Genomic DNA, 27438 nt, shown 5'->3' on the forward strand with positions numbered 1-27438 from the left:
GTGCAGGTTGGTGCCTTGCATGGTTTTCCGTGCGTGAATGGGTGAATGTATTGCACAATCTATGTAAAGCGCTTTGTATAAAAAAGCGCTATATAAATGCATCATTTACCATTTATGTGAGCAAAAATCGTCAATCTAGAAGCTATGCATTGTAAGCTTGTAGATTGGGTATTTTCATTACTTTATGACACTGTTGTACAACAACGTATAAAATAAGGCTTAAATGGTTAATTCAATGTAGCCTATTATAAGGAATCTAAATCAATTTTGTGTTGATTCTATGAGATTCTGAAAACAAAAAAGTACATAGTAATTTACAGAATAATTGCTATGTAAATAAATGGTAAGATAGTTGCAGCCAGAGTGCAGAATGCTGAGCTAAAACCTCACCATTCTGTTGGTACACCAACTGTGGACTGTTGGGCGTGGCGGCCTTTGAACTCTAAAGAGAAAGGGGGTGGTTATTAAACAGCAAAAGGTGCTTATTTATCTCAAGTTCATGAACAACAACAACTTTGTTTTAACCCATTTAGGCCTGAACACATTATGACGCAATATTTTATGCTTTAAATATAAAAAAATTGCAGATATACAAGCTCACAGCGCGCGCTGCGAGCTTGTAGATCTGCTATTTTTGAAAAATCGTGAAAATTAGAATTTTGACCCGATGATATAAGTGTCTTTTGAATCCTTCTAAGATTTATGTCAGCAATCTGGCCAGCCATCGTCAAAGAAAAGGTCCTTTTCACTTGACTGGAGCTCAGTTAGTCTGTTCTTGAGACACTACTACGTGAGTGGTGCTCAAACCTTTTCATGTGAAGGACCCCCAAAATGATATTTATTTGGCCGCGGACCCCCATTTCAAAATATCTAGTTCCAGGGACCACCCAGAAGCAAAATTTGAGTTACAAACGTTCGCTTTGAAAATACATATATTCAAAGATTTGCACATATTTTCACGACTTTTTCAAAAATAGCAGATCTACAAGCTCGCAGCGCGGCACTCGGTGCCGCGCTGTGAGCTTGTATATCTGCTATTTTTCACTGGTTAAATCATTCAATAATTCTAGGCCTAAATGGGTTAAAACGATTCAATAAACAGCCAACAGGACAGCAAATTCAGTTAGATGAAAAGTGTCATATCAGCAACAATGCCTCGTCTTTGCGGCAAACTGTTGGCAGCTCCTCGTGAATCAAATCATCTCGAACAGTGTCGACGAGGTAGGACAACGTTCCCAAGATAGAAACGCTCGCCTCTCTCCTCTCCGGGGCCGAGATGGCCGCAGGGGCGTCACAACGGGGGGGGGGGGGGGGGGACTGAGTTACTAGGGCCCAAGGTGGAGGGGCCTGGAATTATTTTATACTTTAGCTATTGAAAAATATAGGGTGAGGGGGTTTAACCCATTTAGACGGGAACGCATTGTTACACATTATTTTGTGCTTTAACTCTTGAAAAGCAGATATACAAGCTTGTAGATCTGCTATTTTTGAAAAGTTTAAAAAAAAAAAACTTCTGGGGCATCCCTGGAACTAAATATTTTGAGGGGTTTGTGGCCAAATACATATCATTTTGAGGGTCCTTCACATGAAAAAGTTTGAGCACCACTGACAGAGACATAGGTTTTTGAAAAATCCTTAGAAGCACTCGGTGCCGCGCTGTGAGCTTGTATATCTGCTATTTTTCAAGAGTTAAAGCACAACATAAGGCGTAATCATGCGTTCCCAGTCTAAATGGGTTAACCCCCCTCCTCCCTATGAAGAACATTCATGGGGGACCCGGGCCCCCACAGTGAATCCTTGTACCCGGGGCCCAGGATTTGGTGTGACACCCCTGGACGGCCGCATCGCCTCCCTGCCAAGACTTTCCCCCCCCTCTCACTCACCTCTGTCGCCAGCGTGCCGGCTCCTCCCTGGCTCTGCTGGGGACCTCCCTGTTGGTCAGAGCTGCCCTCCCCCTCCCTGTCCTCGCTCAGCATGTCGTCCGCCTTGTCCATGATGTCCCTCAGCTGCTCGATGAACAGCTCCTTCTCCAGGGGCAGGATGAAGTCGTTGTCCACCTGTGACCGGGTAGAAGGACGCGTTCAGGGAATGTCGCCGTTATGGCGTTTTACGTGACGATTCATTTGTCACTAGGGCCGTCACAATTATTACATAATCGTCTAATCGCAATTATTTTACATAATCGCGATTATGTTTCATAATCGTCATAATCGTGAATGTTGAACATTTCATAAATAAGTAAAAAAATAGTGGAAATAGCAGATCTACGAGCTTGTAGATCGGCTATTTCCACTATCAACGTAATTTTTTAAGTAGAAAGTTGTCAAATATGTCCATTATTTCTTTGTATATTTAGGTCATGTGTCATATCTGCCATGTGCAACTTCAAAGCCTAAAAGCCAAACAGAAATGTAATTATCAACGACAAAAACACAATTAAATCGTTAATCGCAATTATTTGAGTGACAATTAATCGTCATGTAAAATGTCATATCGTGACAGCCCTATTTGTCACTCAAATAATTGAGATTAACGATTTGATTGCGTTTTTGTCGTCGTTGACAAAAATCACACCCAATGTGAAGTGAGCGGTGGTCGTGCTTGCATAACGTCTTCAGACTAGGATATAGGTCTAGGGTGTAATTGGTGATGTAATACAGGCTACCTTGCTTTTAGCTGAATGTTTAAATCCCTGTGCTGCTATTGACGTCCGCACTGCTCTGAAATTGTTCTTCAATGTTTTATGTTTTTATTTTTCTGCTTTATTGTAATCATTTTAATTATTTCTTTTTATTATGTATTTTTTATTTTATTTTACCTTTTCTCTGTTAAGCACTTGTGCTTCATTTTATGCTCTGTAAAGCACTTTGAGCTGCATTTCATGTCATGAAAGGTGCTATACAAATAAAGTTTTATTATTTTATTATTATTATTATTACACACACACACATTGCTATGGCAAAACGCTGAGGAAAAAGTGGCTACAGACACACGCACAGCCACTCTATGTAGCGGTTTACCACCGCTCAATTACATTTCTGTTTGGCTTGTAGGCTTTGAAGTTGCACATGGTAGATATGACACATAACCCAAATATACAAAGAAATTAAGGACATATTTGACAACTTTACACTTTATGTGGGTTACACATAATCGTGTAACCCACATTTCCCCTGATAATGGTACAGAGTACAGACTACAGAGCATTTTTTATGTTTTATTGAAGCGGTGGAAACCGCTTCCAATGAATGGCTTTGTGTGTATCACGCCCATATATGGTCATTTCAGTCCAGAATGAACAGGCTTTTTCAAAAACAGAATGTCCGTTTAATTACCATATATGGTGATCTCAGTCCAGAATGAACAGGGTTTTTCAAAAACAGAATGTCCGTTACCTTATGTCCATATATGGTCACTCCAGGCCAGAATGAACAGGTTTTTCCTGTCCCGTACGTGTAAAATATCAGTCCAGAATGAATAGGCTTTTTCAAAAAGCAAAATGTGTGTCCCATGTCCATATATGGTCATTTCAGTTCAGAATGAATAGGCTTTATATGTCCTGTACATCTAGAATATGTGTGTGGTGTCCCTCCCGGTCAGATGAATGGATACTTTGAGGATTGGTCAAGCTTCACATGATAATTTGGCCTTCAGGGTTTATCTGTCTTATTTAAACACTTTATATTTATTTATGTATTTATTTAATTACAAATTCTTATTTTAATGTATGTGTTTTAATCTATTTTATTTTTTAAACCTATTATACCAACTGTCATACCAGCTCTCCAAATACATTCAGAATAGAAGTTTTATCTGTCCACCGCTTCAATTCGAACCGAGGTTTGATTTTTTTTTCAAATGGTCAAAAATAACTGATTGAATTTACCCCTCGTTTCACTTGGATTGGATCCGATTAAACTTACACTGAGAGCCATCCATTTCATGTATGAATAATTGTTGCTCAACTGATGCTCCATGAAATACAGTTCCATTCTATACATATAACTATCCCATGTAACTATCCCAGTATGAACTGGCTGGCAGGGAGAGGGAGAAAGAGAGGAGAGACAGAGAGGGAGAGGAAAGAGAGAGAGAAAGGAAGGGGGAGAGAGAAAGGATAGAGAGATGGAGAGAGAGATTTCTGCTGCATTGCAGTGAAAAACTAAATCACTGGGACTTTGGCAGTTTTGGAGACATGAAAGAATTAAACAAAAGATCATTTCACTAAGAGCTAAGAGGCGAGCAGTCTATACAGTACTTAGGATATTTGAATGTTACTTAAGTAGCAACCACTCAGGATTAGTGCTAGTCGATTAATCGAAAATGGATCGCGATCTCGATTCAGACTCCTATGCGATCTCATTTCTAATGAGATCGCATTACGGCGATGCTATACCGTCATGACAATGTGGAAGCGAAATAAAAACTTTTGTGCAACAGTCCGCACACTGCGTTCGAGCAACACTCGCCGTCTCCGCTTCTCTCTCTCTCTCCCACCCTCTATCACCACACGCACGCACGCGCGCGCGCGCACGCACCCAGTCAAAGACTCAAAGCTCTTTCTCCATCGCTGTCTCCCCTCTCTCTCTCTCTTTCTCTACCACACCCACCCACCCACACACACACCACACACAATCAGACATCATCACCAAATGAACCGTTATTTGGTTTCATTTCATGCTCTCAAAGAATCGTGATCTAGAAAATCGAGATTCTCATTTTGCCAAGCACTACTCAGGATTGCTTCACCAGTTACAGTCAAACATACCATGTATGTGGCGATCTCCTCTGGTGCGTCTCCATCCAGGTCAAACTTGAAGGTGACCATCTTGTGGTTGTGGGTTTCCAGCTGACATTCTACCATCTTGTCACCTGTGTTGCAAACCTGTACCGAAGAGCAACACCATTCACCCCAATTAATTGCGACCGTAGGTCGCACTTACTACAGAAAGCTGCTCGAGGTGTCCGTCTGTCCGTCCGTCCGTCCGTCCGTCCGTCCGTCACACACGTCACACGTCACACTTTTGCCCTGCTCATATCTCCGCAACCGTTGCCCCGATCCATGCCAGATTTTGCACACACACTCCTTACCTGCCAAACTACAACCTCCAAGGACCCCCGGAGCTCCAGGGACCCCCAGCTCCCTCGGGGACCCCCAAGTGTAAAAAATGAGCACATGTGCAAAAATTACCAAATGACCACCCCAACGGGGCTGCTCACGGGGCATTCCCGGGGACCACCCACTCCTGGTGCTCCAGAACGGATGCAAAAGTGGTGGCGCCCCCAGTGGAGGACCCCCTGCCACTGCAGCTCACATAAAATGCCGTAACTCGGGCTAGGAGCGACCGGGAGAGCCGGGGCCGGTACCTATTCGTCCGCCTTGGCGGCGCGGAGACCCCACCCCTCATTTCTCACATGGCCCTCTAGCGCCACCATGAGGCCGATTCAGATTTTGCCCTAAAATCACGAAAATCACTACACAGTATGTCTACACTCATGTCATCAACATGGATCAGGAAGATTTTGGAAAAACACATTTTTGCTCTATTTGTGGAGATAAGTGACCTACGGTCGCTTATCTCCCGATTAGGGAGTCTTACTGGTATGCTTTGATCAGAGACAGTTAACTGTATATAACAGTATACATTTTTCAAGTAGTTTTAGAAATCATGTATACTTGGCATTGCTGCTGAGCATTTCCCAAAGGATAAATCGATTTTTTAGATGTTCTTATTTATTTATATTCAATCTTTTCAGGTGAAAAACCCACTTGTATCTGCTTCTCCAGCTACTATTCATGTTACCATGGAGAACATACCATTTCTGTGTGTGTGTGTGTGTGTGTGTGTGTGTGTGTGTGTGTGTGTGTGTGTGTGTGTGTGTTGTGACTGACCGTGCAAAGTGTGGTTTATAAGTAACTTTGAACAATGTGGCCTTTGTTTTGTCAGTGTGATGATTACTTATTTAACTTACAGGTCTCTGCGGTTTATTTTGGAACCAAATCTGAAATGAACATAAATCAAAAGCTCCTTTCGAGGTAGGGAAAACACAAACGGTGTTTATTTAACTCATTTAGTGCTCCTGAAATTAACAGATTATAAAGTCCACGATGCCACCCTCAGGCTGCATTCACTCCCGTTATCTTATTTTGAAGGCCAGAAGTCCACAGCGTAAACACTTCCGGTCTGACGTCATCGCGTCCTGCGCCGTAACCGATCGTTGTTTACGTGGTGTCATGGCGGATCGGCTCGGAGCTTTTCTCCATGTGCTTTATAAGCGAGCATCTGCCTCCATCTTCGCTTCTAAAGTGTAGTTTTGAGATAATGGACATTAAAGATGAGATCCCCCGTCCACCTCAATGTTATGGGATGACTATTTTGTGCTCGTGGAGCCGTGATGATGAGAAATCAGCGACGGATTTCGGCTCCGGAGTCCGGACCTTCCGCCATTGTATCCGGTAATATAACCGCCGTTACAGTAATATATTACTTTTCACGAGTATACTCGGGATTGGCACTCCGGGTACTCGAGTACTTTTCACGAGTCTTCTCGGGATTGGCACTATATGAGTTAAAAACTTTGGGAAATGGTTGGCAGCAATGTTAAGTGTACGTTTATGATTTGTATATCCTATAACGTGTTCAATAGGTACTCACGTTTAGCATGCTGAGTTTAGGCCTATTGATCTTCTCCTGGCGGGAACGGGTGCGCGTGGACCTGCGGTGATGTTTGCGGACTTTCCCTTCACCTTTCAGTCCGTATGTACCCTCGTAGCCATCACTCATCTCCTTCCCTGAGGTGGCATCTGAGTTGATGCTGGTTTTGTGAGGAAAGGAGGAGAAAATGTCAAGGTTCAATGTCTTATTTCTTATATATCGTCACTGTCTGGCCAAAACCTCTTAACTCCATTTTTGACGTTTTTGTTTTTTTTGGCATAAATCAGGGCTATTGAACACCCTTTACATCTGAGTGTTAGTTAAAATAATATTGAACCAATGGAAAGTGGTAAAAGGTGCTTGGGACAAAACCTCCTAACTCCACACTTTCTGCCAAACCAGCTAACTCCACCCGATTGGCCCTTTTTCATAAATATGTGCTATTGAACACCCTTTATCTCTATGAGTTGGTTAAAATAATATTGAGCCAATGAAAAGTAGTAAAACGCCCTTCGGTCAAAACCTCCTAACTCCACTTGTGCTTATTTTCCCGAAAATGAACATTTTGGAGTTTCGGCCCGACAGCAGAGATATTCATAGACTAGAAATATTCATATTCATTACCGGCAGTATAAAATGTCTTAGATGAGTTAACTTTGTAAAACGCACTGGAAAACTGGGCCTCCAAATGTTTTGTTATAGCCTTTAATGAGTGTCTGAGACCAAATAATATTAATGTGCTTAATACTTAATATACCCATGTTCCTCTTGCTAATGTAAAAGGAACACGGCTAGTGTTCATAAATATGCCTGGGCATATCCAAATATAGATGGATCCAGACAAAGTAAATGGGGCATACGATAGGCCCCAGAGTCTCCATTCTGCTGCACAATGTTTATCCAGACGCAGGGCGTGTCATTGATTCAAGGATTTGGACAGCCAAGTAATAAGGCTTTCGTGGGAGCAAATAAACCGTTTACAGAATTAGGATACGTTAATGCGCTAATAACATACAAATCTCATTATCATATAAAACTATTTAGCTCAAACTTTACGCAACCCAACAGCACAGCCTTTACACAACCAAATGCGAAACTGCAACTTGCCTCCTAAAGTAAACTGTAAGTACAAGTACAGCGACATCTGCGTTAATATTTCACTACAGTATTTACTAGTACTACAGTATGCTTTTCAAAATATAATATTTCATATAAATATTGGTCCATAATACGGTTTTAAACAGGTTTTAGCTAACAACCACTCGGGTATTGAAATTTCATATCCTGTCTGTCTCCAATTCCAAGCCGCTTCAGATGCAATACCAAAATGCACTTTGTTGGCAACGGGGGGTCCGCATCAGAGTGCCAACGGCGGTATTCCGACACTAAAACTAACTCTAACCCTAACCCTGAACTTAACCTCAGTAACCGTGACGAGTATCTAACCTGCCGACGCTAGTCGGAACAGCGGCCCGTCGGGATAGTGAGCGGACCCCGGCAAGGGGGCGCTGTCTTTGGGCTAAAGTTGGAACGATACAGAGAATATTAGAGTACCACTATGAGAACCATGTAGAGTCAACGTAATCTTCTCTGTGTCGTTCCAATTTTAGCACCACTTTACCTCATGGTTCCATCTCAAATATATATAGTCTCAATAGAATATAGACTCCCAAAAAGTACCGCCCCCTTCTCGAGGGGGCCCAATAGGAAATGAGCCCCCTGTGACATAGAATGGGGCCCAATTTCAAAAGAGTACCGTTCAGACACACCCATTCATAAAATCAATGAAATGAAAGGAAAGGCTTAGAGTTGATGAATTGGGTTTTTGGGGGCTGGAAGAGATACTGGGAAGACCAAAAAACAAGAACAAAATGAAAAATGTGAAATGCATGGTGTAGTCCCTTTAAGGAATGTAGCTGAGCAACTGTTGCCGCAGTCAAAAATAGAACTAGGACTGCAACTAGAAAATACAAATCATTTTCATAATCTGATCTTTAGAATCTATGTAATGTAATTAATTTAAACCATAGCGTCTAGATGAGGTCTAGACGCATACCACATATAGGCTCTGATGCGGCCTGACAGCACACTGTGGATTTGAATCCCGAACTTGACGACCTTTGCTGCGTGTCACTCCCCATCTCTCTCCCTCTACCTGTCGGTCTCCACTATGTACCATCAATAAACTATCAATAAAGGCAGAAACGCCTCAAAAGATCAAAAAAAAAAGAAAAGAAAAACTAAAAGTGAAGGCAAAATAAAGTAACACAGTATTAGTAAGAAGTACTGTGAAGGACAGACATCACTAAACCCATTCGTCTAAAATTGAGATAGAATTTCTGTATATTCAATTAAAACATTTCACCCCTAAATAGAACCTACTTTGTAAAACGCACTGGAAAACTGGGCCTCCAAATGTGTTGTTATAGTGTTGTTATAGTGTCTGAGTCAAAATGATATTAATGTGCTTAATACTTAATACCCATGTTCCTCTTGCTAATGTAAAAGGAACACGGCTAGTGTTCATAAATATGCCTGGGCATATCCAAATATAGATGGATCCAGACAAAGTAAATGGGGCATACGATAGGCCCCAGAGTCTCCATTCTGCTGCAAAATGTTTATCCAGACGCTATTCCATTAACCCATAAATAGCAGATATACAAGCTCACAGCTGCGAGCTTGTAGATCTGCTATTTTTGAAAAATCAAGATCATTTTTTTGCAAGTCTTTGAACATATCTATTTAAAAGCGAACATTTGTAACTCAAATATTCGCTTCTGGGGGGTCCCTGGAACAACATATTTTGAGATGGGGGTCCGCGGCCAAATAAATGTAATTTTGGAGGTCCTTGACATGAAGAAGTTTGAGAACCATTGATTTAGAAGAAGGATTTAGAAGTCGGGTCAAAGATCGGGTCAAGGATATTGAAAGACTTGCACCCATTTTCAAGATTTTTCAAAAATAGCAGATCTACAAGCTCGCAGCGCGGCACTCGGTGCCGCGCTGTGAGCTTGTATATCTGCTATTTTTCAATAGTTAAAGCACAAAATAATGTTTGAAGTGGTTAAAATCTAACGCGACTCGGGCGCGTTCCAGGTATTTGGGTGTTCAATTAGATTAAAAAAAACTATTTTGAAATGGGTTTAGCAGAGGGTAAATGTTGTGAGAATGTTGTCTAAGGTGAGAGCTGGTCTAGATTGGCCACATCCAACCCGCATCTGTCAAAATCACAGAGCATCACACCGCATGATCCAAACACCATTCCGAGTTGAGAAGAGCTAGTACCTGTCATAGCTCTGCCCTGCTGTCTGTTTCTCGGCAGCTTGATCCTACAGACAGAACAAAATGCAGAAAATATGAACAACCAGGGTGAAACAAAAGGATTAGATCAAATGTCAGGCATTTGATTTTGAGACGCTAGTAAGAATTTGACAAGAGACAGGAGAGGAAAAGGTGGATAGCACTATGTTACACTATGTCAGCGGTCTTCAACAGGGGGTCCGGGACCCCTAGGGGGTCCTCAGAGTTACTACAGGGGGTAAATCTTTGTGTGATAGAAAAATGTTTCTCCTTTTTTACATTAACCACTTGAATCCTAGGATCCATATCCTGAGAACTTTAGCCAAAAACAGCAGATCTACAAGCTCACAACGCCGTTGTGAGCTTGTAGATCTGCTATTTTCGGCAAAGAGCTTTGGTGTAGCTGGGAAAAAGAGCAGACTAAGTACAGAGTGTAATGTCAAGTTTATTAAGTATTGACGGTTCAAGTGGTTAAATATCTGAAAACACAAATTGACCTGAATCCAAAATACACTGATGATTGTGCTGTCAAACAATGAAACTATATGGAATCTATGAACAGGTTGTGGGGGTCCCTGCTTCATCTCTCTCTCAACTAAGGGGTCCTTGGCCTGAAAACGTTGAAGACCCCTGGACTATGTTATTAGATTTATATTTCAGTCGTACCGTTGTACGACTGAGTATAAATGAACCACGAGGAGCCTAAGGAATTAAACTCCACGTCTATCCATACCTCCAGGTTGCTCTCTGTTGTGCTCTGACTCACAGGCCCTGAGGGAGCGGCGGCCTGTTTCTGCTGAGTCAGATTGGAGCTGGAAGGCCCTGATGATGCTATCTGAGAGTCAGTGGGCAGCAGCGGCGCTGCTGGAGGAGCGTGGCTCTGGGCCTGATGCCGGGCCTGCGGAGGAGGAGGTACCTGGCACACGTTTTGGGTGGGGTCCAGTTGAGCAGCGGCGGCGGCCGTGCCAGCGTCCTGCCCGTTCAGTACAGGTGGGGTGAAGACTGCAGGCTGGGCCGAAGGCTGAGCAGAAGAAGAAGGCTTTGGCTCCGGGTGGATGAGCAGGCTCTGCTGTGGAACCTGCATAAGAGGAGGAAGCCAGAAATTAAATGGATTTGCAGACAACACGTACTTATGCGCTGCTGTTGTGTCAGCACGAAAGGGAGTTATTTGTTCCCCAGAAAGGTTTTTAGGTACGATCGTAACTTCATTAGGGCTGTAATGATGCGCTTAACCCATTTAGGCCTGGAGTTATTGAATGCTTTAACCAGTGAAAAATAGTGCCGCGCTGCGAGCTTGTAGATCTGCTATTTCTTTTGAAAAAGTCGTAAAAATGTGTGCAAATCTTTGAATATATGCATTTTCAAAGCGAACGTTTGTAACTCAAATTTTGCTTCTGGGTGGTTCCCTGGAACTAGATATTTTGAGATGGGGGTCCGTGGCCAAATACATATCATTTTGGGGGTCCTTCACATGAAAAAAGTCTGAGAACCACTGACATAGCAGTCTCTCAAAGAACAGACTAACTGAGCTCCATTTAAGTGAAAAGGACCTTTTCTTTGACGATGGCTAGCCAGATTGCTGACATAAAAACATAGGTTTTTCAAAAAACCTTAGAAGGATTCAAAAGACACTTATAGAATCGGGTCAAAATTCAAATTTTCACAATTTAAAAAAAATAGCAGATCTACAAGCTCGCAGCGCGGCACTCGGTGCCGCGCTGTGAGCTTGTATATCTGCTGTTTTTCAATAGTTAAAGCATAAAATAATGATACACAATAATGTGTACCCGTTCTAAACGGGTTAATGTTGTTAACCCATTTCAAGCTATTAGATATAGAACTAAACTTAACCAACTTTCTTTTGGCAACAGCATGTCACACTACCACTAAAGGCATGATGTTGTTTTCATCTCTCATCATTGCATTAAGCTCGATTTAACACGCAAACAAATCTCCTTTGTAGATGGAAAACTGTGCATCTTACAGCATGTTTTGAAATGCCACCCATATATTGACGAGATGCTTTTCTGTTTAGATCCTTTGGCGAAACGTCACGCATTGATTGTGTATAAAAACATACACAATATGAATGCGGTTTATCAAGCGAAGGCTCACACCCCAAGACACAGCAAATCCACCCTCGACACACACAACTAGCTAGTTCCGATTCACACCTTCTTGGCAAACACGTGCATTATAACTGCAGCCATAATAATTACCTGTCTCAGAGGCTGAGCGCTGGTGACTGGGGGCGGGTGTGTGTGTTGTGCAGGGGTGGGGGGGTGTGCGTGCATGGCGTGGTGCACGACTTGGGCTGCCACAAGCGCAGGCTGCTGCGGGAGGTGAGACACCTCGGGTCTAGCAGCAGCCATGTGTTGAGGGCTAGCGGGACACACATGCTGGTGGTGCTGTGGCGACAGGGGCCCTAGCATAGCTAGTGGGGGCGTGGGTGAGTGTAGGAGACAGGGGGACGAGACAGGGGGAGCCAAAGCGCTTTCTATGTGCAGGGGGGACAGCAGGGGAGAGACCGAGGGGGTCATCACGGGGACGGTTTTGGCCGGGGAGAGGAAGATCGGGGTCAAGGTTGGGGAGGAGTAGGGCGAAGGAGGAGCAGGACAGAGTTTAAGGTAGGAGGAGTCGTTGTCGGTCATAGCCGCCATCGCAGGGACAGTTTTGGCAGGAGAGAGGAAGATCGGAGGAGGCAGAGGGGTCAAGGTGGAGAAGGGTGGAGGAGGGTAGGAGGAGTCACTGTCTGCCAGAGACGCCATCGCTTGGACAGAGGGATACTGTGGAGGGAACTGAAGAGACAGGAGGAAACAGGAAGACAGCAGATCATTAAAAAGGAGGTTCGAAAGTAGGAGGATGCTGCATCAGACAAAGTCTAGGCTCTCAAGCCAGACGACTCTTCCACAATCTTCGAATGCTACAGTACATAGTCTGTAATTACAGTATGCCCTAGGGCATTCACCAGATATTCGAATATTCGAATATCAAAGTCACTATTCGACGTTGTTCACCGAAGTTGAATATTCGCCTTTTTTTGTCAATGCCCCTGGTGGATGAATTTGTTAATGCTCTATACGAGGGGTTCTCAAACCTTTTTAGGCTGTGAAACCCAAAATAAACATATTTGAACTGGGGACCACCACCCTGAAAAGCACTTGGGGAATTGTAGGTATTACATTTAATGTAACTCGGTTCCACAGATAAATATTGTGAAAATAGCAGATCTACATGCGTTGCGAGGCGTTGTGAGCATGTAGATCGGCTATTTTCACAATGTTCACCTCTTGCTTACTTAATATTTGACAGTTTGGACAGTCCTGTAGAATATTCGACTATTCGAATACTTTGAGGTCGAATAATTCGAATACTGAAAATCACAATTCGTGAATGCCCTAGTATGCCCCCCTCATCAGTTTGTCATTTCCAAAGAAAAATATATTTTAAAATATCTTTGAAATATCTTATATTTCTACCATACATTTCTGCTAAGCAGCAACTTGGTACTGGGTAGGCTTCGACTCATTTTATTTACAGGAGGACTTGTTTATGTGACTGCAAGGGCAAAACGTGTGCGTGGCTTTTCAGCACTTCCGATGTACAGGCTGTTAGGTGGAAGCATTCGAAAATTGTCTGAGTCCGTCTCGAGAGGCTAAACAAAGTCCAAATCCCTCAATCTTCTGCCGAGGCATCCACTGAATCTAAAAATGAGATGAGAGGAAAACAGAAATGGGGTGGGATAAGCGTGAGCGGTTCTATAAGCGTATACCTGGGATGGGTGTGTTGGTGGCAGAGCGGTGGAGGCATGCAGGGCATGGACCTGGTGATGGACAGGGGCCTGAACCAATGACTGCTGAGGAGGCAGTGCCTGGGATGCTGATGGGTTGAAATTCGGCCCATGACTCGGCCCTTCTTGTCCGAGCTGCGAAATGCCCTGACCAGCGGAAAGCGTCAAAAGAGAAGAAGGGGTGGAAAAAAGAAATACATCGGAAGTTGGATGATGGAAGGGACTCTGGTTACACCCCCCCCCCCCCCCCTTCCTGCTATTGACTCAGACCAGAATGGCTTACATTCTCCATCCTGTCGTGCATCTGCTGCACAGAGCTCTGAATTCCACCGCTCCGCACACACAGAGCAGGCACAGGGTTTTAGTGGATTACGCCAGTTATTGTTTTCATTATTGCTTCCGTTCAATCTCTGTTGGCCGGTGTCCGAGGAAACCCCTGTTTATTGGGCAGGTTCACGCACACACACACAACAAAAAGAGGCAGCCCGAATATTTGTCTAAAGAGGTCAAAACCAGGACAAACGCAGCAATTATCTGCAGTAAAAGAAATGACAAAATTCCTGACTTTTCCTTTTTAATTAATTCATTGCTGGCTTTGTAGTTTGAGTAGACGTGGTTGTTGGTCTCCTTCATCTTGGCTCACTTAGAAAACCACTGCTAATTAGAGCAAAATGGAGTCAAACCGCCACAAACTCACACATCTTCGCTACTGGCTAAGGGTCAGTCAAAGTTCGCCAATGCTGTACTCCAGTCCACACAGAAGGACAAGATGCTAAATTGCTTTGCCACCCAGAGTCAATCTTTGTCCCTTCCCTCACATAGAAGTGAATGGGAGGAATATTCAATTGGCTCATGTGTGAACGGGAACTCAACACTTTTTCCCTTCTCCATGCATGGTGGTAGAAGATGAAGTTATGCCAGAAACCCCAACTCAAATATAATGTTTCGGTTCCAGAACTCAGTAGCTATGTTGTCATAAAATAACAATATTTATCCGTCGAGATCACATTTTGTGGCCTGTACAGCTGGCGTAGACATCCAGGCACCTAGGCTGCTAATCCCGATGACTTTAGCTGCGTGTTGCTCCCCAAATCTCTTCCCATTTCCTGTCAAATGCTATCAAATAAAGGCAGATCAAATCCCAAATATATCTTTAAGTTTGCATTTTGTAACATAATCACTGGGCACTGCTGTGACAAAGTGTGCTGTGAGGAATGGAGTTCTACCTGGTTCAGGAAAGCTGTGGTGTAGAGATGGGGATTGAACTGATGAGAAATGAAAGAAAAGGGCAGGGTCAGAGCTGGGGGAACTCAAACATGGGCTCAATAAATGCAAGATGGCTAGATGATGCTGAAGTTCATGATCAGGATTGTCACACAGAATTCTGGGCCCTGGGTACAAGGATTCACTCACATTTTGTGCTTTAACTATTGTAAAATAGAAGATATACAAGCTCACAGCGCGGCACCGAGTGCCGCGCTGCGAGCTTGTAGATCTGCTATTTTAGAAAAATCTTGAAAATTTGTCCAAGTCTTGTCCACAGACCCCAATCTCAAAATATTTTGTTCCAGGGACCCCCCAGAAGCAAAATTTGAGTTACAAATGTTCGCTTAAAAAATAAATATATTCAATGATTTGCACACATTTTCACAACTTTTCAAAAATATCTACAAGTTCGCAGGCGCATCCACCTTGGGCCCTGGTAACTCACCCCCACTTTCCCCCACCTTCGTGACGCCCCTGTTCATGATTATCACCGTGTACACCAACCTGTTGTGCGATGGGTGCAGCCAGCATCGGCTGTGCAGCGGCTGGAAGGTTCTGGGCCGTCCCCATTTGACTCGATCCTGGGTAGGGCTGCAGGGCTGCAGCTTGTTGAGGAACAGATGGATAGGCCTGCCCCACTGCAGCAGATTGGGCAGGCGCGTACTGGCTTGGCACCTGGGCCACACCAGTGGGTGCATTGCTTTGAGAGGTGACATCAGACTGACCTACAGCAAGGTAAGCTTGCTGGGCTGGAGGGACTTGTGTAATCGGAGCGGGCGTGGGATAGGGCTGGGAGACAGGGACCTGCTGAAATGTAGGCTGGGCTAGCTGTTGGTTCTGTGAAGGAACTGAACTCTGCATTGCTTGGTGGCTGTGTTGTTGTTGTTGTAGTATTGGGGCTGGTTGTTGATGAATAGAGGTCTGAAGGTTATGCTGAGACTGATGTACCATTTGCTGTTGTTGCATAACGTGTCCCATTTGCTGGTCATAGCCGAGCTGAACGTGAGCCTGTAGAGCTTGCTGGGTGTGCTGCGAGGGTTGTTGTTGGTGGTGCTGCTGTTGTTGAATTGGGATTGGGTGGCCATAGTGTGTCGGTGAGGATGAGCTCTGACCTGCCAGATGACTAGACAGCAGGACCTGCTGAGGACCACTGGGAGCCTGGGTAGGGAGGCACTGGGCAGTGGCTGCCATAGTGGGAACTCCTGTTGCAACAGGGTAGCTCTGTGTTGGCTGCTGCAGTGGCAAGGTGGTTGCTGCTGCTGTCACTGTAGGTCCAGTCTGTTGGACAGGCATGGACGCTGCTGCTGCTACTGCAGCAGGGTGTTGCTGAGCGGGAGCAGGGTAGCCCGTCGCCTAGGGGTGGGCAATATGAAAAAATACAATATCATGATATTTTCACAAGCTGTATCACGATACACAATTTTATCACAATTATTTTTTCATGTTGGTTTTGATGGTTATTTTTCAAGTTACTTGACAAAAACTACTCTCTGGGTTCCTTTTGGGAGGTCTAAATTGAACTTTACAAGTATGTAACTCTGACAGTATACAAATGAAACCAAATGGACCCTTACGGGTCCATTTGGTTTCATTTGTATACTGTCAGAGTTAAGTGGAGACCTTGACATTTTAAAGTTTGAGAACTACTGATTTAGACCAAAATGCAGGTTTAAATTGAATTCTACAATGAATCTCTGTATTAACGATTAAACAGGATTTTTTACAAGGCTCCCTCAATTGTATCACAATATATACGATATCTCTGAAAAGGCATATCGTGGAGACATTGTATCATCTCAACGATAATTATCACCATATCGCCTAACCCTACCGTCGCCGCAGCTGCCGCCTGTTGCTGCTGAAATGGCGCTTGGTAGTTCTGTGCAAATTGCTGGGTCGACGCAGCTTGGACCTGCGGCAGACCTGGAGCAGCGTAGCTGGCTGCGGTAGCGGCCGGCAGACAGGCTGGAGGTAAGGTTGCGGTAGGATAGCTGGGTCCAGACTGAATGTACTGGAGAGGAGTGTGATGAGCTGGGCTGGAGGAAGGAAGGCTCTGGAGTGAAGGTTGGTTCTGGAGCCCTGCAGTGTTGACCTGAGTGAGGAAGAGAGACATAATAAAACTATTTTAGAATCTCTTGGGGGAAACCTGTACCGGGCCCAAGACAAAAGCCCACAAAAGCTACAGAAAATGACACCCTCAACACATAGCCGGGGACCCAGTCACCAAAATGGGAGAGGACCTGTGATGTTCTGCCGTACTTTTTATTTGTAAGGTCCACAGAATGAGAGGCCTGTTCTGCCGGAAACATTGCGAAAAAAGGTTATGGTCATTTGTATATTCCCAGTCCCATCGACTCCACTAGAACCCCTAGTTTGACCACTCACATGCTACTTAAAGCAGAGTTTTTTCTTTTTTTAATATTTCTAGTGGAGTCAATGGGACAGTGAATATACAAATTGCCATAACTTTTTTTCGCGATGTTTCCGGCAGAGCAGGCCTCTCATTCTGTGGACCTTAATGACCAAACTAATAGATAAAACAGAAATAAAAAGTACGGCAGAAAATCACAACCCTATTCCTTGAGCTTTTAGGATTGTGGGTCCCCGACTAACAACATAAATAACCCAGGATGTAAACATAATGAGAGGATGAAGGATTAAAAATAATTTCATAAAACATCCGTCTCCACAATGAGCAGGCGGCAACAGGTGTGCACTAAGGAAGGACACAAGGGAAGGAGGGAAGGAGAGGGAGTTGGTGAGGAAAGAGGTTAGGGGGCCACTGCTCCTAGCACCACCAGTGGCCATCTGTCCAGAGGAGTGTCATAGGATGTACACAATCCCGAGGCAGGGGGGGAAAAAACTAAAAAAAAAATCAACACAGCTGGGCACTGGGTCAGTGAAGCGGAAAGACAGAATGTTAAGGTCATTAGTCAGCAGGACATGAAGTTGATCTGCTACAGTTCGTCCCCACGTCTCCCCAAAACATTAAGACTACTGATTTCTACGAAGACAGTAAGGCCAAGAAGCCAGCAAGGTGCAGACAGCAGACAGGAGATCAGACTGGCTCCATGCAGAATAAGTGCTGTGCCTCCTACAAGGTTAGGAGTTATCGGCTATGCAAGCTTCGGGGTACCCAAACGGTACCAGGGGGACAGTTGGGGGACTTGTCGCCCCGATGAGAACCTACCACTCCCTCAGCCCCGGTGCATCGCTGCTCTCCAGCACAGTAGCTGGCCCTGCGGTCATGGGGGTGCTTGGGCTCCCCGACCAGACCGCCACTCTGAGGGTGTACCTTCAGGGTGCCATCTCCATAGCTGCGGGCAGGCCGCTGGGGGGGTGGGTGGGGCAGGGTTGGGTGGAGCGGGGTTGGGTGGAGCGGGGCTGGGACCTGGGCGCATGGGGCGTTAGAGGGGTTCGCTTTGCGGCTGATTATGTTGAACAGGGACTTCTGCAGCAGGGAGAAGTCCGAACAGTCACTCTGACCTTTAACACCCGCGGGGGCGTGCAGTGCCCCACTAGTGGCGAGGTGGTGTTGGTGGTGTCTGAAGGCACACGCGTAGGAATGCGCTGGCCGTGCAACAGGGGGGAGGTGGTGGTGGAGCAACAGGGAGAGACACGCGTGGCACATGTGAGTTCTAGGCAGAGCCTGGTGGTGGTGGTGTTGAGAGTTCAGACTCAGGAGACTGCTGAGGTCAGAGTGTCTCCGTCCACCAGGAACCGGTGTCGACGCACCCCAGCCGGCGGCTCCCGGCTGCGTGCAAGTGTCGCTGTGGCGACGCGCCTCGAGGTGCGAGAGGACGGGAGTGGACAGAGGCCGCAGCAGAGGCAAAGCGCCCTGGCCGGGGAACCCGTCCTCGGCCTCAAAGTGGAACTCGGTGGGGCCGAGCTCCGATCGGTACTCCGACGATGTGGTGGAGAGGACGGGGCTGATTGATCGTGCGTTCTGGTCTCGGGCGAGGGCTTGGAACTGAGCGATGCGGTTGGCCCCGAGGCTGTCGATGACGGGGGCGCTTCCTCGCCGCGCCACGGCGCCCATCTCTGCCCTGAGCTGTGGGCCCAGAGCTCCCTGCCAGGCCTCACGCTTCTCACAGGAGGCAAAACAGGGACCACTGTGTGGGTGCTGCTCCAACAGCAAAACCCGAGAGCAAAACAGATGTTACTGCACGTCAAACTTTCACAAAAAACAAAACGATAAGGATGGAATGGAACTAAGAGTGGCATGTTTGCACACTTGTCAGGGATGGATATGGACATGCAATATGCACATAATCATGTAATGTATAAGACTACGTTAATTAGGGCCGACGGGTGCAGAGAGTCTGCTAAGCTTCTGTGTGGGGTAATGATCCTGCGGGGATCTGTGTGTGTGTGGGGGCACAGAGCTTGTTTGCACTTAATGACCTTCATGCACATGTCCAGTAATTTGTTTCACATTGTGTGTGTGTGTGTGTGTGTGTGTGTGTGTGTGTGTGTGTGTGTGTGTGTGTGCAGGGACATGCTGGGCCCCTGATTCAGCCCGGGAAAAAGAGTTGTAGAGGCCCTCATTGCGCGCTATAGAGAGATCTCTCTCTATAGCGCTGCTGCTACTCAAAGATTTGCCATTTCAGATCATGACAAGTGACACTGACAAGCCAGTGGGCCAATTTCATGAGTTATATTTTGTCGTTGTCGGGTGGAAACCTTGTATGTCCAAAACCGTTTGTTTTGTATTTATAATTTAAAAAATGATTTAAACTAGTGACAGCAGATCTACAAGCACACAACGACTCGCGGGTCTACTACTTTCACTACTTTTGTGCGACGGCCTTGTATGATGAAGCAGGGCTTTGCCTTGCGAAAAAATTAACAAATTTGAAACTTGGAGATACGAGGTTTCTGCCGACAGCGACATTTAATTTGGCCGGCCGGCCTGGACCAGCCGGGAATGAACCGGCCGGTTCGGGAGTTGTCCCGCTTTTCCAATGGCCAGCACGTCCCTGTGGTGTGTGTGTGTGTGTGTGTGTGTGTGTGTGTGTGTGTGTGTGTGTGTGGTTTTAATAAATGTGCACGGCGTCCCTGCGTGTGTTCCGCTCACGGTAACAGACCTGCTGCGTTGCCATGGTGATGGGCTCGTGCAGAGACTGGTAGAGGACACTCTGCTGGCTGCTGTGGGAGTCTGAATACACGGCCGAGCCCAGGCCACTGTCGAATGTGCTGTCTGCTGCAGGGGTGCACAGAGATCACAGGGTCACGCACAGTGTACGCACAGCTTAAAACAAACAACCTCGATGGCGTGTGTGTTGTCTGAGCACAGGGGCATGGGGGAAATCCTTACATGTCACCGAGGTGGCACTAGCCGGCAGCTTGGACAATCTGTCCGCCTCGGGTTCCTCCATGTCCAGCGGCGGGGGCTGTCCGGCGGGGGCGGCCGCGGCGGAGGAGCCCTGAGTCTGGGCCGTCTGGGCGCCGGGAGCCCCCTCGGCCCGGTCCGCCGCGGCAGACGCGCTTCTCTCTCGTCTCCATTTGATGAGTGCCACGCGGTCCCTGATCGACTTCCCCACGGTCTTTGCGTCGCTCTCGTGGAAGAAGCCCGACTCCACCTTGCAGAAAGAGGGAGAAGCGCGGCTTAATGGGATATTTTTAGAGTTGAATACGTGAGAGAAAAAAAGGGGGCAACATAAGAGACCGGAGGGGAGAGAGAGAGGGAGAAGTGAGAAAGCAGGAGAGTGATGGAATAGAACATCTATTTTGGGGGGTTTCAGAGGAGTGGAGCACTATATAGCTGGATTCAGTTGGTTCCCAACATTAACTGGCTGTGCTGCTAATGTCACCTTCTCTCCCTATAATATTGTACCATACACTATACATTACACACCAATTATAGACGGGACACACCTCTACCTGCTGTTAATTACTACAATACAAGATAAAGACGCTTGCCATATTTTTTAAGAACAGGACATAAAATCTAGCCTAGGCATTGCTATACGTAAGCCACATGATATTATAATGCATAATGGCACGGTTATATGTCATAAATATGTTAGAATATGACCTAAATAATAAACCAGAGCAATACGACACCATGTCCGCAAATAGCATGGAGGTGCACGGCCGCAGACAGGCAGCCCGTCTATGAAGATGACCTGGATCTCTCTGTCTGTTGGGAAATTAGTCATCAGGGAGATCTGAGACGGGTGCACGCTGACTGTGCAGTCTCACTGTGCGCTTATAGCCCACAATGGCTGCTGTCATTCCCACAGCATTCGTTAAAAACCGAGCCTTAACCTTTTTTTTACCACAGTCACTGTTTAGGGCCGAGGCAGGACTGGACTACAGAGCCTGGGGGAATGAGAGACAGACAGACAGACCCATAGAAAGACATAGATGGGAACACAATTATATAAAAGACAAATCGTCACTGTGGGGCAGAAACCTCCTATCTCCAAGTTTCGAATGTGTACGTTTTTTTCGCAAAGTAAAGCCCTGCTTCATCACGCAAGGCCGTCGCACAAAGGTAGTGAAAACAGCCGATCTACAAGCTTGTAGATCTGCTGTTTTCACTAGTTTAAATCATTTTGGAAATGATAAATGCAAAACGAACGGTTTTGGACGTACAAGGTTTTCACGCGACGAAAAAAAACATTCAAGAAATATGGACTGGAAAAGGGATCTAGATAAAGAGAGAAGGACGGGAAAACAGGTCGGCTGTCTGTGGGACAAATTGATCATCTTGGAAGCTTCACTCCCATTACAACAGCAGGGAGAGAGCTCTGTTCCATCAACAAAAGCAATATAGTATATCTTCACATCTAATAATTTAATACTTCTCTCTTTCATAACGTAGCTTTTTTCCCTTTTTTTTTTACTTTCTCACACAAACACACACAAGAGTGCCCGCCAATCAACAATATACTATTTAGTAAATAAGAAGGCATATCACAATAATAATGACAATTTCTATCATTATTATTTAATAAAATCAATAATATGAAAGACGGATTTATACTTTGTTGGGTGCATCTTTTTGCGTACCGAAAATAGCAGAAACAAGGTCACAATGCGTCGCAGTGGTACACGGAAACCACAGGCAATGAAATATATCAAGCCCTTAACAGCCATTCTTTTATGTAAACCTTTTTATTTACCTCACTATGCCCCAGTCGAGTTAAATTTGTTTCTTAACACTTATGTAGCCATGATTTTTTCTCTTCAATGTCCTACGTTGCCATGGTTACCATAGACTTCCATGTAATTGCGCAATTGTGTAAAAAGTGCACGCCCATGCCTAGATGATGCACCACGTGTGAGCGCACTGCTCACAGCTTTCAAACAAAAAAATCCGCTTGGAAATCCGTTCAGGCATTCATGATTTATCAGCCATTATGACATTATGATAAAGACAAATTTGATTAAATATTCAAACACTTTACCATGGACCACCTGTAATTTTGGCATGCCATGGACAACTTGTGGTCCGTAGACCACTGGTTGAGAAACCAGTGCTTTGGTAACATCTGATAATGGCTCCCTAGATGCTCCTATCTCGTATGTGGTGGAATAGATAGGCCTGAGGTTCATTTTCGTGTGAGCCACTTTAGATACAGATACGGTCCTGCCATTTTATCAAAGATTGCAAAAATGTATTCTTAAATGGGTCAAACCAAAGGTTGACCTCTCCAAAACGTCTGTCATCATATGTTTGAGTTTTCACTGAAAGATAAGAGATATATTTAATAAGCCTAAATAGAGACATGTGCAACTTTTACTGGATCATACATTTCTCCCAGGGCCTCTTATCTGATGTTGGACTCTGGGGAAAATCAAGAGAAAAAAAAACATTGAAGGGCAATCACTGTATTCCTGGAAATGCGCAGTAGCTTATCTCTGGCCATCTGCATGTGGGCACATTCCCTGATGATGAGATAGCAGGCACTGTTGTTGGCACACACGATGCAATGCCATGCCCGGAAAACTTTTCACTGAGCCCTCACACAGAATTGTGACTAAAACATGTATAAGTCACAGTAAATGTGGAAAGAAATATATATTTTATATACTATTTATCATGACATTTCCCAGCACACCAGGAAATGAGGAAAGAAAAGTATACCAACACCCACCCAAGAGCGGTCCGTCAGAATAATATGGTTGATGCTAGATTTGATTTTGCTGGGCTAAAGGTTGAAAGAAATGTATATTTTATTCACTATTTATCAAGACATTTTTACATTTCCCAGCACACCAGGAAATGTGAAAAAAAAAGAAGAAAAAAAAAAGTATGCCCACACCACCCAAGAGCGGTCCGTCAGAATAATATGGTTAATGCTAGATTTGATGGGCTAAAAGGTAGGGGGAGTGCTAGTTTTGTTTTAGTCTCAACTGAATAAAGACCGGTTTTTCATGCATGACTTAGAAGAAGGCAAGCACGGCGACACTGACGCCTTTAGACTGGTGAAGACCTGCCAGAGTGAGCCACTATGCAAGCTAGTGACCACGGCAAGCAGCCCATGGCCTCAAGTATATAGACAGGGTTCCAACGTATTTTTACGAATTCATTTCCAAAACCTTTCTAGAATATTGAACCCAATTTCCAGGACTATATAACAATAATTCAGCTCAATAACGAGTCGCTTACTCCTACGTGCTGCTCTGCACCGAGTGCCGCGCTGCGAGCTTGTAGATCTGCTATTTTTGAAAAAGTCGAGAAAATGTGTGCAAATCAAATTTTGCTTCTGGGTGGTCCCTGGAACTAAATATTTTGAGATGGGGCTCCGTGGCCAAATAAATATAATTTTGGGGGTCCTTCACATGAAAAAGTTTGAGAACCACTGACATAGTAGTCTCTCAAGAACAGACTAACTGAGCTCCATTTAAGTGAAAATTACCTTTTCTTTGACGATGGCTGGCCAGATTGCCGACATAGAAACATTTTTTTTCAAAAAACCTTAGAAGGATTCAAAATACACTTATAGAATTGGGTCAAAATCCTAATTTTCACGATTTCTCCAAAATAGCAGATCTACAAGCTTGCAGTGCCGCGCTGTGAGCTTGTATATCTGCTATTTTTCAATAGTTAAAGCATAAAATAATGATACCCAATAATGTGTAACATGATTTGGAACAAGAGAGACTTGTTTAACAAGAAGTGGGATACTTCTCTTGACTGCAAAAGTGAAAACACAGTGACCAGTAAGTGCAAGCCCTACAGTGGGTTAATAGCAAATGAGTGTCAGCAAGCTTATTTACCGTTTTTGACTCATTTCCTGGTCTACTGGGAAATGTTAACGTACACTGTGAGAGAGATGGGACATAGCATGCACGCAATTATAATCAGCTAAAACAAAAACACCATTATATGACTCAAATCGAATTTTATCTCTGCCTTGCCCCAGACAACCTGTAGGCTGCCATTTCCATGACTTTCACGGGACGAGGGAAAGCTCTCTTGTAGACTTCTTGCGTAATATGTTTTAATGTTTGTGTGGGAACCGCGGATCGATAAAACAAAAATAACAAATCCTTTGGCACGGGGGCGTCATGTATCACATGCTCTGTTCAGAGTTGATCTCGACTGTCTGACAACATCAGGATATCGATTCTGCCAATTTTATATCTTGGCATATTCCCAGACAGGGGTGTCGCACCAAATTCTGGGTACAAGGATTCACTTGCGGGCCCCCCATGAATGTTCTTCGTGGGGGGAGGAGGGGGTTTAACCCATTTAGACTGGGAACACATTATTACGCGTCGTTTTGTGCTTTAACTATTGAAAAATAGCAGATATACAAGCTCACAGCACGGCAGCTTGTAGATCTGCTGTTGTGAAAGTTTCTTTGAATATGTTTTGAAGAACCTATGTTTCTATGTCAGTGTGGTGCTTAAACTTTTTCATGTGAAGGACCCCCCAAAATGATATGTATTTGGCCACGGACCACCCATCGAAAAAAGTTTAGTGCAAGGGACCCCCCAGAAGCAAAAAATTGATTTACAAATGTTCGCTTAAAAAAAATACATACTATTCAAAGATTTGCACACATTTTCACGACTTTTCAAAAATAGCAGATCTACAAGCTCGCAGCGTGGCACCACTCTGTGAGCTTGTATATCTGCTATTTTTCAATAGCTAAAGTATATACAATAATTAAGGCCCCTCCACCTTGGGCCCTAGTAACTCAGTCCCCCTCCCCCCTTGTGACGCCCCTGTCTTCACTCACCATCTCTTGCGCGACCCCCTCGGGGACCTCCTTCTCCAGGTCAAAGCTGAACTCGATGGCACCGCTCTCTTTGTACTTCCCCTTCAGCTTCTTGGGGTCCTCAACCCACAGCCGGAGAGCTATGGAGGCCTTTGTCCCATCGTCCTCCTCGGCTAGTTCCACCCTCACGCCGGTGTCCTCGGCAAAGAAGGCGTGGTTCAGCAGGTCCTTGATGGAGTACCTGGGTCAGGGACAGACCGTCGGAAGGTTTTATCAACTCAAGTTTTAGTCATTGCGACCGTAGGGAGCAAATTTGCTATGAGAACCGTCACAGCTTGACCGTATGTTATGTATACGTGTAACGCCTGACACTGTGGTTCCCCTGACACATCACTGTGACATCACAAGTAGGGCTGTCACAATTATTACATAATCGTCTAATCGCGATTATTTGACATAATCACAACGCGTCGCATCGCGACGTGTTGTGAGCTTGTAGATCGGCTATTTTCACTATCAATGTTCTTTTTTAAGTATAAAGTTATCAAATATGTCAGTCATTTCTTTGTATATTTAGGTTATGTGTCATATCTACCATGTGCAACTTCAAAGCCTAAAAGCCAAGCAGAAATGTAATTGTCAACGACAAAAACACAATTAAATCGTTAATCGCAATTATTTGAGTGTCAATTAATCGTCATGTAAAATGTCCTAATCGTGACAGCCCTAATCACTGTGATGTCAGATACTCAAAGCAGGGATCTCCATATATAGGCATAAAAGGGATTCTGTTAGGGATCTCCATATACTATGGGCATAAAAGGGATTAGTGATGTCAGATACTCAGAGCAGGGATCTCCATATATGGGCATGAAAGGGATTCTGTTAGGATCTCCATAAATGGGCATAAAAGATGATGCCCTGTTAGGAGATCCACAATAACAGAATCTATATATGGCCAAGACAGATGGCCAATACAAGGGTGAGGTCGCTTTTCTCCCTTAGGCGTCTTACTGGTATATAATAAATAATATATTTTAGTGATGTGTCATGTCATATTTCTGACTGCGTGTTAAATAAGCAATTTCAAGACGTCTGTTTGGGTTCCGCTCAATTTGTGATGATTAATTAACAACATTTTATACTTAAATGGCATAGAATAGAATCACTCACCTCTCGTCTTTCTTTTGGCGGATACACTCCCCTATAATCTCCTTTATTTCGGGATCTATGACTTTATTGTAGCTTGCTGGCTTCACCCCCTGAGGAGAGGAACATCAAAGCAAACGCAATGAGAAAGTGCTGTGAACTGGATGGAATAACAACAATATTATCCCTCCTCAGCACACCACTCAAAGAGACTTGGACATTCCTTTGTGCCAGCAGCCATCAGGCTCCACAACAAAGCTTGACCCCCAAATGAGAGCTTAAGACCTGCCCTGTCTGTTCTGTTCTTTTAGGATTACCAACTCCTGCTTTGACTCTGGCACTGTCTGTAGTTTTGTATTACGGACTCTGGCTTTGACTCCGGATACTAGGGGTGTAACAATACTGAACTGAACCGGTATACCGAACCGAATGGCCCTGTCCCAAACCGAACAGCCCATGCCGAATGAACCAAATGTCTTTCTGTTTTGTTTGGTTGTGGACACATAAAAACATAATTTTAACTCTTTCTGTACACTTTTTTGGAGAAAATCTTCCTCCTAGTATAATCATAATACCTGATTATCATGTTTTAGGTGGAACCAAATGATGGCACCCCATCTTTAAAATAAACTGAACTTTTTGGATTTATTTTATTATTATTATTATTTTAAATTTTACTGTACCGAAACCGAAACCGAGATACGAACCGAACCGTGGGCTGACTGAACCGTTGCACCCCTACTGGATACTAGAGATGTACTCTACAGAACCTTGACACCGTGACAGATACCCATTTAGGATAACTGAGAGACCATCATATTCATTCTTAAACTCATTGTTGATAAACTGTGCATTTTTTAAAAGACAAAACAGTTAGAAACCTCAATCCAAGCCATAAATGTTTGTTTAGCCATGGACCGCCACGTTTAAGTCATCCTACTACCACCTTAAGAATATGCCATTGATAAAAGGACTTCAATAACCTTTTTTATATAATGTCTTTCTTTGCACTTTTTATGTCTTGTGTAAAGCACTTTGACTTGCCTTGATGAAATGTGACATACAAATAAACCAGCCATGCATACATTTATTCATT

At 44.5% G+C, this 27438-nt stretch overlaps 1 protein-coding gene across 3 annotated transcripts in view; it reads right to left on the minus strand.

The window, feature by feature from the left end:
* LOC308291911 (serine/threonine-protein kinase WNK2) overlaps positions 1–27438 on the minus strand; it is an 82389-nt gene that overhangs the window by 22877 nt on the left and 32074 nt on the right. The window contains exons 6-21 of one of the 3 annotated variants that reach the window (XM_080734052.1): positions 26367–26455; positions 25215–25434; positions 20333–20597; positions 20103–20218; positions 18206–19138; positions 16847–17107; positions 15520–16368; positions 14976–15014; positions 13732–13896; positions 12179–12757; positions 10693–11037; positions 9945–9988; positions 6657–6816; positions 4769–4885; positions 1884–2057; positions 391–442 (exon numbers count right to left, since the gene is read on the minus strand). In XM_080734052.1, coding sequence (XP_080590178.1) covers positions 391–442; positions 1884–2057; positions 4769–4885; positions 6657–6816; positions 9945–9988; positions 10693–11037; positions 12179–12757; positions 13732–13896; positions 14976–15014; positions 15520–16368; positions 16847–17107; positions 18206–19138; positions 20103–20218; positions 20333–20597; positions 25215–25434; positions 26367–26455 — 4408 coding nt within the window. The remainder of the gene's footprint in view (positions 1–390; positions 443–1883; positions 2058–4768; positions 4886–6656; positions 6817–9944; positions 9989–10692; positions 11038–12178; positions 12758–13731; positions 13897–14975; positions 15015–15519; positions 16369–16846; positions 17108–18205; positions 19139–20102; positions 20219–20332; positions 20598–25214; positions 25435–26366; positions 26456–27438) is intronic. The other 2 variants (XM_080734054.1, XM_080734053.1) reach the window with 2 other exon arrangements.

Source organism: Nannobrachium achirus, assembly GCF_963921795.1.
Source record: "Nannobrachium achirus genome assembly, chromosome: 9".
NCBI lineage: Eukaryota > Metazoa > Chordata > Actinopteri > Myctophiformes > Myctophidae > Nannobrachium > Nannobrachium achirus.